Below are 12214 nucleotides of genomic sequence, written 5' to 3' on the forward strand. Positions count from 1 at the left end.
GGAACAGATTAATCTAGACGAGTCTGAGATGTTGCACTTTGGGAGGCCAAACACAAGACTGAAGTATACATTAAGCAGTAGAACTCTTAAGAGCAATGATGAGCAGAGGGATCTTGGAGTACAAGTCCATGGCTGCTTGAAGGTGGCAACACAAGTAGACAGAGTGGTAACAGTGGTGTACAGCGTACCTGACTGCCAGTTGGGGTGCTGAGTATAAATGTCAGGAAGTCATGACACGTCTGTATAAGATTTTGGTTGGGCCAGTTTGTGCACAGATCTCGTCATGACACAAAGGGAAGGAGGTGAAGACTTCTTTGAGGGTGTTCAGAAAAGGTTCACCAGGATATTGCCTGGAATAAAGAGTATTAGCTCTAAGGGGAGGTTGGACAAACACGGATGGTTTTCTCCGGAATGTTGAAGGCTGAGGAGTGATCTGATCGAAGCGTAGAATATTCTGAGAGGCAATGCAGAATATTATGGAGATTAGAAAAATAGAGGGCTATGGGTAAGTCTAGGTAGTTCTAAGGTAAGGACATGTTCGGCACAGCTTTGTGGGCTGAAGGGCCTGTATTGTGCTGTAGGTTTTCTATGTTTCTAAGCAGAGATAGGATAGATAGTCAAAGTTTTTGCTCTCAGGTTCATTCATTCATTATGTGCCGTGGCGTGAGTGATCACGGTCTCGACCGTGATTGTTCTTGGCAAATTTTTCCACAGAATTGGTTTGCCATTGCCTTCTTCTGGGCAGTAGTTTATTATTGTCAGATGTATCAAGGTGCAGTAAAAAAACTGTGTTTTACGTGCCACCCAGAGATCATTTCATTATAACGGAGTAGCACAAGGGAATACAATAACGGAATGCAGAATAAAGTGTTACAGTTATTGAGGCATTAACAATCTTCTATCTCTCCCTTTTAGTCAGCACCAACAGGACTTGGCCTTTGTTTTATCACTAGCATTCACATCCTTCTCTGCCTCCTAAAGCACATTGGTTTTTGGCATGTTTCCCGTTCTACCCTAGTGCAGATATCAAGACCATTTTGTCTCCTCAGATGCTAGCTAGCCTGTTGACTATCTCTAACATTCCCTGGTTTATAATTTTGGAGTTCCAACACCTGCTTTCGGATTGTAAATTCAGCTTTGGATATTTTCCATAAGCTTGGAAAAGAAAGTACTTACCACTGGCGAGCATGCTGTGCACTTATCAAAAGCCAAACTTGCTGGAAGGACGTTGTCAAACCTTGACAAAAAGCCACGTATCTGGAAGAGAGGGGCGATATCATTAGGTGCTGTGGTAAAGACTGGCTGGCTGGTGTTACTTAACTCTGTTGTCAACAGCACGTCTGTAAGAGAGAGATTCACAAGGCCAGGGTGGGTGTTTTGCTTCATTTGTATCACACACTATCTTCTCCTTGCTCTCCACATCCTTTAATATTCCTTTTTCTAAAATAAAGTATTTAATTCTTTAAACTATTGCAAAAATGGCACCTGTCACTCAACTGGTAGCCCTCTTGTTGTTGTGTCAGAAGACACTGGGTTCCAGTCACATTCAGGTACTGCAGCAATGTCAGAGATTCCACCTTTCAAATAAAATGTAAGCAAAGCCTGTCTGCACTCTGGGATAATGTTAAACATCCCATTCTACTATTTCGAAGAGATGAAAAACATAATTTGTCCTTGTTACAATTTACTTTTGACTTAATACGACTAAAACAGATCACCCGGTCACTAACACTTGCTTGTGAAGACACATTTGTTTTGCTCCAAGAGCAATCACTTTTCAAGAAATCTTCATTTATAAGATTATAAGACCATAAGATACAGAGAAGAATTAGGCCATTTGGCCCATCGAGTCTGCTTTGCCATTTCATCATGGCTGATCCATCTTCCCTGTCAGTTCCAGTCTCCTGCCTTCTCCCGTATCCCTTCGACTAATCAAGAATCCAACAAACTCTGCCTCAAATATACCCAATGACTTGGCCTCCACAGCTGCCTGTGGCAACAAATTCGACAGATTCACCATTCTCTGGCTAAAGAAATTCCTCCTCATCTCCATCCTAAAATGATGCCCCTCTATTCTAACGCTGTGCCCTCTGCTGTTAGACTTCCCCACTGTAGGAAACACCCTCTCCATATCTACTCTATCAAGGCCTTTCAACATTCCATAAGTTTCTATGAGGTCTCACCCCTCATTCTTCTGAATTCCAGTGAGCAGAGGCCCAGAGCTCTTCATATGACAAGCCCCTCAATCCCGGAATCATTTTTGTGAACCTCCTTTGAACCCTCTCCAAGGTCAGCACATCCTTTCTTAGGTAAGGGGGCCGAAACCGCTCACAATACCCTTAGTGAGGCCTCACCAGTACTTTTTAAATCCTCAACGTTACATCCTTGCTTTTATACTCTAATCCTCTCGAAATGAAAGCAAACATCACATTTGCCTTCCTCACCACTGTCTCAACCTGCAAATTAACCTTCAGGGAATCCTGCAAGTTCCCATGCAAGGCAACACACAAGTGCAACTTCTTTTTAATATTTACCTAATCAGTGAAAGTGGAATAATTTCGCACGACATTGTTTTCACAATCTTATGAATAAACTCTCAGTTCTCCTTCAAACTGTCACTTTAATAGTCATGATGTTGTAAGCATAGAAACAGGCCCTTTGGCCTCCTGGACCTACGCTGGCCAGCAAGCTTATGTAATCTAAGCCCATTTGCCTGCATTAATTCCATATCTCTGTTCATTCAAGTATTTGTCCAGATGCCTTTTAAATGTGGTCACCCGTCTGGCCTTTGCCACTTCCCCCGACGGCTCATACCACGTATCAGTTAGTACCATGGTAGTGCAGCAGTTAGCATGATGCTGTTACAGCTAGGGCCGGAGTTCAGAGTTCAATTCTGGCGCCAAGTCTCTGCACGTCCTCTCTGTGGAATGCCTGAGTTTGGCCTGGGTGCTCCGGTTTCCTCTCACAGTCTAAAGAGGTAGCGGTTAATTGGACGTTATAAACTGGCCCTTGATTAGGTTAGGGTTAATCGGAGTTGTCAGAGGTTGCTAGATCACTGTGGTTCAAAGGGCCTACTCCGCACTACATCGCTAAATAAATAGAGTACTCTCTATGTGAAGAATCTACAGATTCCTATACATCAACTTCCTTGCACATTAAATTTATCTCATAAGCCTAATTTTAGACACCTCTACCAAAGGGAAACTGCCTCTAGCTATCTACGTCCCTCATGATGTCAAGAATCTAAAATTGTACATCTTCTACAGCATTTATCATCTTCTAATACTGAACTCCAGACTACACATGTACTAGTTTCAGCCTCATTACCATGCTGTGCAGGTGTAACACACCTTTGCTTTAGTATTCTCTTCAGCATCCTATAAATAAATCTGCCTCACTGGCTTCAAATCCAATAAGTGTTTCAAGTAAATTAATCTACCTTCTTACGCTTCAACATGTTGCAATCATAGTGGCAGCAAACACGTTTGCTTGATTGTGGCACCACCTAGAGTTAGGAGTTTTCTACTCCATCAGAGGGACTAAGTCCCATTTTATTCTTTGAAATATTTTCCATGTTTACAATGTTTAAACACAACAGAATGAGAGGTAAAGATTCTCTGCTACAATGGCAAAATACTTCTGGCCCCAAGGGAATTTAAAATGACCTAAAATCATCTATAAATATTCATCAAATATAAAGAGAGTAGGAAAGACTATTATTTAAGAATATCAGTAGAAAAGTATAGATTTATTTTATCTGCAAATTAGTTATTTTTTCATGGATTTTTGGATCTATTCACATGGATCAAAGAGCTTCAATCCAGTGCCAAAATGGTCTGAATCATTATTGCAGAACAGTGGGAGCTGGGTAGATGTCTATAATTATATTGTTTATAAGACATACGCCCTAGGTTGTAGCAGGTTGCAGACTTTGATTGACAGAAGCCAGCCCATTCATCGTAGTTCTTGGCCGAGATAATTTACTGCTTGGAGAAAGAAATTAAACAAATAGTTCATTACATAAAGCTTCTTTTAAAAGACCACACTACACATCTGTTTTTTCTCCCCCTTTGTTAAAATCTCTATATAATGCTTCTAGCTTTTGCATTCATATGCTAAGCATAGGATTATTCCAAGCATAAATTAGTTGATTGGCAAGCAGAGTGCCAGGAATACATGCCAATTATATCACAGAGCCACATGCCTCAGTGAAGTCCCTCTGGACACAAATTGCATTTTCAATAATCTTTCCTCATCCCTGGCATCCCTTCCATATCTCCTCTGTGGCTTTGATATCTTTCCGGAAGCAAGGTTTCCAGAAGTGGGATGGGAAAAAAAAAAGAACTGGAGAATTAAATGCAACCTTAGATAAATAAATCAAACAAAGGGAGGAGGAAAGGAGCCCAACAAATTGGGTGCTAATATCTTCCATGGAATATTAAACCGCTGGAACAAAGAATCAAAAAATACCTCAGAGAATCTAAAACTATCTTCACAAACACAAATTGAAAACATGGAACGATTTAATTTATTACTCACCCGCCAGTTTAATATTAGATATGGGAATGTGACTGGAATTTATCTTTGGATGGAGTGACCGAGAGTTGAATAAGTACAAGCTGAACAATGAGTCAGCAAGCACTTCGTGGAAAGCAAAACATGCCTGTCTATTCTGATTTCTTTGAATTTTAGTGCAGAACTAACAAGGTGCAAAGTCTATGGTGCTGCCTCATGGGTTTCAAGAAGAAATCTGATAAAAGTTCAGACAAGAATGAGACAATAATGAAAGGACATGGAGTGCCAGTGCTGGAATTTGTTGGGAAGAGGGAATCTCTAAGAAAGGAAAATATCCTGTTCTCAAGTGGAAAAATAGGATGTGACATTTCCTTGGGAAACTGAATAAGAAATCAAATTTTCATCACCTATTTCAAGGTTTAGAACCGTGGATCCAAGTTGCCAGGTAATACTAAGTCATGAGGCAAAGTCATCTGGGTAGATGGAAGCAAAAAACAAAATAAGGGTCAAAGCAGATTCAATGAACAGGCTGAACATTGGAGATCATGTTCAGTCTAGGAACCACAAGGTCATCCCTTTAATCTGAGAAAGGACAGATGGTAACACTTTCCTCGTGATGAATGATGAGCAGCTACAATGAAGTGAACAAAGTTCAGAGCCCATGCATGTTGATGGAATGTTGGACTTTATCCCAGGTGAATGTGATAGAAATGGAAGGATGTGACCTTTCTGTTCTGCAAAAACCTTGATAAAATCCTTTCAGGGCAGCTTAGGTTAGACATGGACACTGAAATTTAGTCCACACTTGGAATTCCCTTTGGAGAGTGAGATCCAGAACAAGGGGACAAAATTATAAAGGTCAGTGGGTACAATTGAGAGCCACCTTTGCTTAAAACCCACATCAAAATGCTTTTGTTACTGCACCCACTGAATATTTTAAGTTTTCTATTTTCAAGAACAAATTTCACAGATTTTTAATGAAAATAGCATTAGAATTATGATCAAGACCAATAGATTATCACGCAGAAGGACCGTTCTGCTTCCTAAGCAAGTTCCGGTCATTGTGCTTAGCACTGGAATTGAAATCACAGAATGTTGTTGGATGAACATTTTATGATTCATCAAGATTCCCCTAAAAAAAATTAAGGCACCTCTAAAATAAGTTGCAGGAAATTTCCAAAAGTCCAACTGAGTTTCAAGTTAGCAAGAAACACCTGTTCCTAATACACTACAACAGACAGATTACTCACCTGATGAGGGACAAGTCCAAGAGATGTTGGAGGTTCATTCAGTCGGTCATCACTGCTGCTAGCTACCGCATACCCACTGAAAATTCAAAAAGAGCTGGCAAGTGGTACTAATAAGAGATTTCACCTTAAATCTGGCTTGTTACAACAAATGCAGGATTTTAAAAAAGCATACAAGTCTATATACTTATCGAAAAAAACTCCAACTTCTCATTTTTGGAGTAAATGCCTTCTTATTTCCACTTTAACCTTGCCCTCCATATAAATTTCCCAACTATTTGACGTACCATTTCTCCTAACATCATTACTCCATACTCCCATCATCTCAAAATCATTAATCATTGCAGCTACTAATTTGCTCAATCAACCAAATCCTTGCTTCCAACTTCTGACTCCTTAATTCCCTTTAAAATAATAATGCTCTCTCATATAACCAATGCATTCCCAATACAGCCTTGATCGCCACTCCTTCAATTCTTTAACCTTTAAAACTTGAATGTATTTAAGCTATCTACTGCCAAATGTGGCAGGACCTTGTTAAGTATTTGCAAATTACTCCAGAGTCCAGGTCTCATCAGCCAAACCTACTCACTATGTTAGTATTACCCCAGAATGTAAAAACAACCTTGGCTTGCTTTTTACCTTGCAAACCTTCTCCTTAAAGCTCTCTCCTCTATCTCGTTCCCTTTCACTTCCAAGGTACGGGCTTCTCTTGCACTTACCCTAAAAAGCTCCATCCCCAAACTCAGTTTATTCTGTCCCATCACACCTCATGTTTCCTCCAGCTCATCTTGTCCTTTTCTCGATAACTCAATTTTTAATTGAACTGTTGACAAATAAGTTGCATTTTTAGCCCTCAGATTAATTAATAATACTTTCTGTTCTGTTGCTGTTCTCCTCCTTAAAGTTTGTTGTTAACTTCCTCTCTCTTCAAACATCAACCATCTTTGAAGTTGCTCCAAACCCTAGCTTCCCTTTCCTCTCCTTATTTCTTGACCATTAGAAAGTATCCATGTCCAATATTTTCAGAACTCGACATCTGAATTCCTCCAATTAGGCTTTCTCTCCTGTTAATGTCACAACAACTCACAAGGTGCTCTAATTGAATGTAATTATTTCCTATCCTTGTCTTCAAATTTCTCTATGTCTCCATGTAGTCTTACCTTTGTAACCACCTCCCATTTATAGCCTAGGAATTTGGTCTTCCCCAATTCAAGCCTTTTAAATCATTCATTAAATTACTTTATTTATTGTTAATTATGTCACTGTTAAGTTCCTCAGTGCTAGAATTCCTTCTTTAAACCTTTCTGCACATTTACTTACTCTTTTACGACACTGGAGGCCATCTTTTCAATCAAGCTTTTGAACATATAATCAAATGTTTTTTCTATAGGTTATGATTAAGCTTATGAAGCATCTTGTGCTGTTTTGTACATTGAATGCTTGAGAAAATTTAAATAATTGTGCAAAAGATAAAGACAGGAGTTAGTAGAAAATATTGGAAGTACCAAGTAAGGTAGGTAGCATCTTTGGTGAGAAAACAGGGCTGTCTTTTCATGGGGATAGATTTTCAGCAGAAAAGTGAAAAAGGGAAAAGGAGGAAAAAAACAAAGGCAGATGAGATCACATGTACAAAGAATGGTGAAAAGTGAAAGGTTGTTTTATATGTACATGGTAAAACTGATAGCAGCAGTTACAAAAGTACAAAAGGAACTGTACGACTCCTCTCAACCAGGCTCATTGCAGACTTCTAGATTCGACATTCACTGCAAAACATTTGGTGTTTCTGTCATTTTCTGTTTATATTACAGGCTGTCAGCAACAGTTTTCCTACCATCATCGTCATCATCATTAACTGCCATGTTGTGTGATGTAAGCGATGATGGTCTTTCAATGACCATGATTGTTCCTGGGAAATTTTTCTACAGAAGTGGTTTACAATTGGTGTTGCCTTCTTCTGGGCAGTGTCTTTACAAAACCGGTAATCTCAACCATTATCAATACTCTTCAGAGATTGTCTGCCTGGCATCAGTGGTTGCATAACCAGGACTTGTGATATGTACCAGCTGCTCATGCGACCATCCACCACTGCTCCCATGGCTTCATGTGGCCCTGATCGGTGGCGGGGCTAAGCAGATGCTCTACTACCTGCAGGCCAGCAGAGGGAAGGAGCGCCTTACATTTCCCTTGGTAGAGAGTGCCACCACCCTGCCCCCCCGAGTGAAGACAGTGAATACTGAAAGAATAATGAATATTGCAGTATCTGTTTTTTTTTCCACAGATGCTGCCCATTTTTTGCACTGTTCGTCTTAATTCCAATTCTGAGCTAATGCGAACTTTTTGTTACAGCTTGCAGCTACAGTACTGATCAAGCTTTGGAACCAATTTTAAAAATAAGGTAGCAATGCTACAGGTATTGTCCATTTTGGGTATCACTGGATACAAGGAATTACAGCTATGAATAATAACACGAAAAGCTGGGGCTTTATTCTGTTAGATGGAAGATTGAGGGGTGACCTGACAACTTGGAAAAAATGGAATCTATGATTGAGGTGAATTGGTGGTGAACTATGCCAAATCACTACTGCAATCAGCTACGTCAAATGGACTATAATGAGGTAAATTTGTGACGGACTATGTCAAATGGACTATGATGAGGTAAATTTGTGATGGACTATGACGAGGTAAATTTGTGATGGACTATGTCAAATGGACTACGATGAGGTAAATTTGTGCTGGACTATGTCAAATGGACTATGATGAGGTAAATTTGTGATGGACTATGTCAAATGGACTACAATGAGGTAAATTTGTGATGGACTATGTCAAATGGACAACAATGAGGTAAATTTGTGCTGGACTATGTCAAATGGACTATGATGAGGTAAATTTGTGCTGGACTATGTCAAATGGATTACAATGAGGTAAATTTATGATGGGCTATGTCAAGAGGCTGTTGAGACAATGAAAAAGCCCACACTTAGGGAGGACATTTATGGAAAGCATTAGAGATGGTAGGAAAAAAAATCTGCCGCAAATCAAAGTTGAAGCAAGTCCTTAGAAAATTTGAAAACATTCATATTAAGAAAAAGATAAGGAGGATACAGGTGTTCATTTAATCAAGTTAGTTCACATGCAGAAAACTAGTGCAGACATGATAAGCAGTTCAATCTACATCATTCAAAGGATGTAAAGACATTTTTTTAAAAACTACACAAGAACTATTAATGTGGTAGATTTTACTGATCTTCAGCTAACTGTAAACCAATTGTAAACACCCAGTTTAATTAAATTCTCTCCAAATCTATTAAACATTTAATATTTACTCCATTATTTAAATTTTTGCAAGAGATTAGATTAGATTAAATTTACATATCATGTTTGAAGCCTCCTTCTTCAAGCTGCTCTTTGAAACTTCTGACAAGATCATCAGTCATGTACCTTTACATAGGTCTTTAAAATATTTTGCTAACACAACTGCCAATTACTTTGAGTTTACTTGAAATGAACACAATTTAATGCAGTTCAATACTTTGTCTTCTGCAGTAGTAGACATAACTTTTAGGCACTTAAAACTCTTCAGTTACAATGCTACCCTGTTAAATATGGAAATAAACATCAAATACTTCAGCTTACCCTTCAGAATGTTGTAGTATAGAAACCATCAACTCCACAGCAAGCGCTCCAGCTATCATAGCCAAGCCAGGACGACTCACAGTACACTGCTGGTCCAAAGTGCGGTCTCTAGTTGACTGATTGAAAATAAAAGGAATCACGACAATGCCAAAACACTGCCAGAGATTTATTAGCAGTCAACATAGCTTTAGGATGGAAACAAGGCTTTTATTTTAACACCATGGTTAAGAGAAACAAAATACTCTTTAACTTTAACTTGTTCATCATATGTCATACTCCAAAGGGCTTCAAGTTGACCTGCTGTCTGCAGCTCACTCCTGGGAAGCGACAAAGACTCGCAGAGCACACCTACCTTTCCTTTTTTCCTGGTTTTATTGCCATGTGGCCTTGCTTTAGTGATCAGTCCAAAAGTACATGGAGGGGGAGGGGGAGAGGGTCAACAGACACCAGCCCACACCCTTCTCTATGATAAGCACTCTGGAGTCCCAACAGACTGTACAATCAGTGGCCCATTAAATTCAAAAATGAATAAAATGGTTCCAAGTCTAGGTCATGGGGTGAAACTGGAACTTTTTTTTGACAAGAGAAATCTGCTTCTTATTTCAAGCAGCAACAGACATGAATCTGTATGATGTTTTAAGAGGTCCACGGGGCTCTGACAGCTAAAAGTGAGCAGAATGGATGGGAGTCAATAAATTAACTGCCCCTAAATTTACATCTAAGTGCGTTTTCCATTCAGAAAACACCACAGAGTACAGTTATAGAAAAATACAGGACAGAAACACGAACTTTGGCACATTTAGTCTGTGTTGAACCATTAAAACTCCCTAGTCCCATCGACCTCTACCAGGACCACAACCCTCCATACCTCTCGCAGCCATGTACCTATCTACACTTCCCTTAAATGTTAAAATTAAACCCACATCCACAACTTGAGCTGACAGCTCATTCCACATACTAACTACCCTCTGGGTGAAGAAGTTTCCCCTTGTGTTCCCCTTAAACATTTCACCTTTCACCCTTAACCCATGACCTCCTGTTGTGGTCTCTCCCAACCTCAGTGGAAAAAGGCTGCTTGCATTTACCCTGTTTATGTCTGTCTGCCTAGGAACCATATCCGATGCAGACGTTGGTGACCATGGTTTTCCATATAGAGCTATCCTTCGTTTTTTGGATGACTTCCATTTCCTTGATGTGTAGCCAGCTGGCTAGGCTTTTGATGTACATAAGCTGAGGTCTTCCTCTAGGTTTGCTCCCCTCAATCTTTCCAGAGAGTATGAGTTTTTCTAGTTCATCTTTCCGCATGATGTGTCCTAGGGATCTGAGTTGTCTTTCTCTTATTGTTGGTATGAGTGATCGAACTGCTTGGGCTCTTCGAAGAACTTCTTCATTTGATGCGTGTGTGGTCCATGATATTTTTAACATTCTCCTGTAGAATCATAATTCAGCTGCTTCTAGTCTCTTTTCCATTGCTGGAGAAATGGTCCAGCATTCACTTCCATATGTCAGGATAGAATAAATGTAGCACTGCAGTATTCTGTTTTTAGTGTACGTGTTCATCTTTCTGTCAGTTAATATAGTCTTCATTTTTTGGAAAGCTTCTTTCGCCATTGCTATTCTGTAGCACTGTTTATACCCCTCATAATTTAAAATACCTCTATCAAATCTCCTCTCAATCTTCTACATTCTAGAGAATAAATTTCCAACCTATTCAATCTTTCCTTATAACTCAGGTCCTCCAGACCTGGCAACATCCATGTATATTTTCCCTGTACTCTTTCAATCTTATTTACATCTTTCCTCTAGGTCAGGGACCAAAACTGCACACAATACTCCAAATTAGGCCTCACCAACATCTTACACAACTTCGACATAACATCCCAACTCCTGTACTCTGTACTTTGATTTATGAAGGTCAATGTGCCAAAAGCTTTCTTTATGACCCAGTCTAACTGTGATGCCACTTTCAATGAATTAGGGACCTGTATTCCCAGATCCCTTTGTTCTACTGCACTCCTCAGTGCCCTACCATTCACTGTGTAAACCCTACCTTGGTTGGCCCTCCGAGTGCAACACCTCACACTTGTCTGCATTGCATTCCATCTGCCATCTCCCAGCCCATTTTTCCAGCTGGTCTAGATCTTGTTGCAATCTTTGATAGTTTACCTCACTGTCCACTACACACCCAATCATGGTATCATCCACAAATTTGCTTATCCAGTTAACCACATAATCAGATGACAAACAACAAAGGAAACAGCACCAATTCCTGCAGTTCTCCACTAGTCACAGACCTCCAAGTCAATCTACTACCACCCTCTGGCTTCTTCCACAAAGCCAATATCTAATCCAATTTACTACCTCATGAGACTGAAACTTCTTGACCAACCTCCCATGCGGGACCTTGTCAAATGCCTTACTGAAGTCCATGTAGGCAACATCCACTGCCTTGCTTTCATCAACTTTCCCAGTAACTTCCCTGAAAAACTCGATAAGAATGGTTAGACATGACCTACCATGGACAAAGCTGTGCGGACTATCCTAATCAGTCCATGTCTATCCAAATATTCACATATTCATTTCCTCAGAATACCTTCCAATAACTTTCCCACTACTGATGTCAGGCTCATCAGCCTATAATTTCCTGGTTTATTCTTTGCGCCTTCCTTAAAAGCAGAAGAAATGTTGTACCTTGTTATCCTTTTCCTCTTTACATATCTGTAGAATCCCTAAGGATCTTCTTCACTTTGTCTGCTATAGGAAGCTCATACCTTCTCTTAGCCCTCCTGATTGCTTTCTTAAGTGTCCACTTGCAT

At 39.8% G+C, this 12214-nt stretch overlaps 1 protein-coding gene across 1 annotated transcript in view; it reads right to left on the reverse strand.

Annotated features, from left to right (window-relative positions):
- The window catches only part of atg7 (ATG7 autophagy related 7 homolog (S. cerevisiae)), a 185727-nt gene that overhangs the window by 96135 nt on the left and 77378 nt on the right, over positions 1 to 12214 (reverse strand). Inside the window, exons 14-16 of the mRNA XM_063068172.1 lie at positions 9399 to 9514; positions 5766 to 5841; positions 1177 to 1257 (exon numbers count right to left, since the gene is read on the reverse strand). Coding sequence (XP_062924242.1) covers positions 1177 to 1257; positions 5766 to 5841; positions 9399 to 9514 — 273 coding nt within the window. The remainder of the gene's footprint in view (positions 1 to 1176; positions 1258 to 5765; positions 5842 to 9398; positions 9515 to 12214) is intronic.

Source organism: Mobula hypostoma, chromosome 15 (genome assembly GCF_963921235.1).
Source record: "Mobula hypostoma chromosome 15, sMobHyp1.1, whole genome shotgun sequence".
In the NCBI taxonomy this organism is placed as follows: domain Eukaryota; kingdom Metazoa; phylum Chordata; class Chondrichthyes; order Myliobatiformes; family Myliobatidae; genus Mobula; species Mobula hypostoma.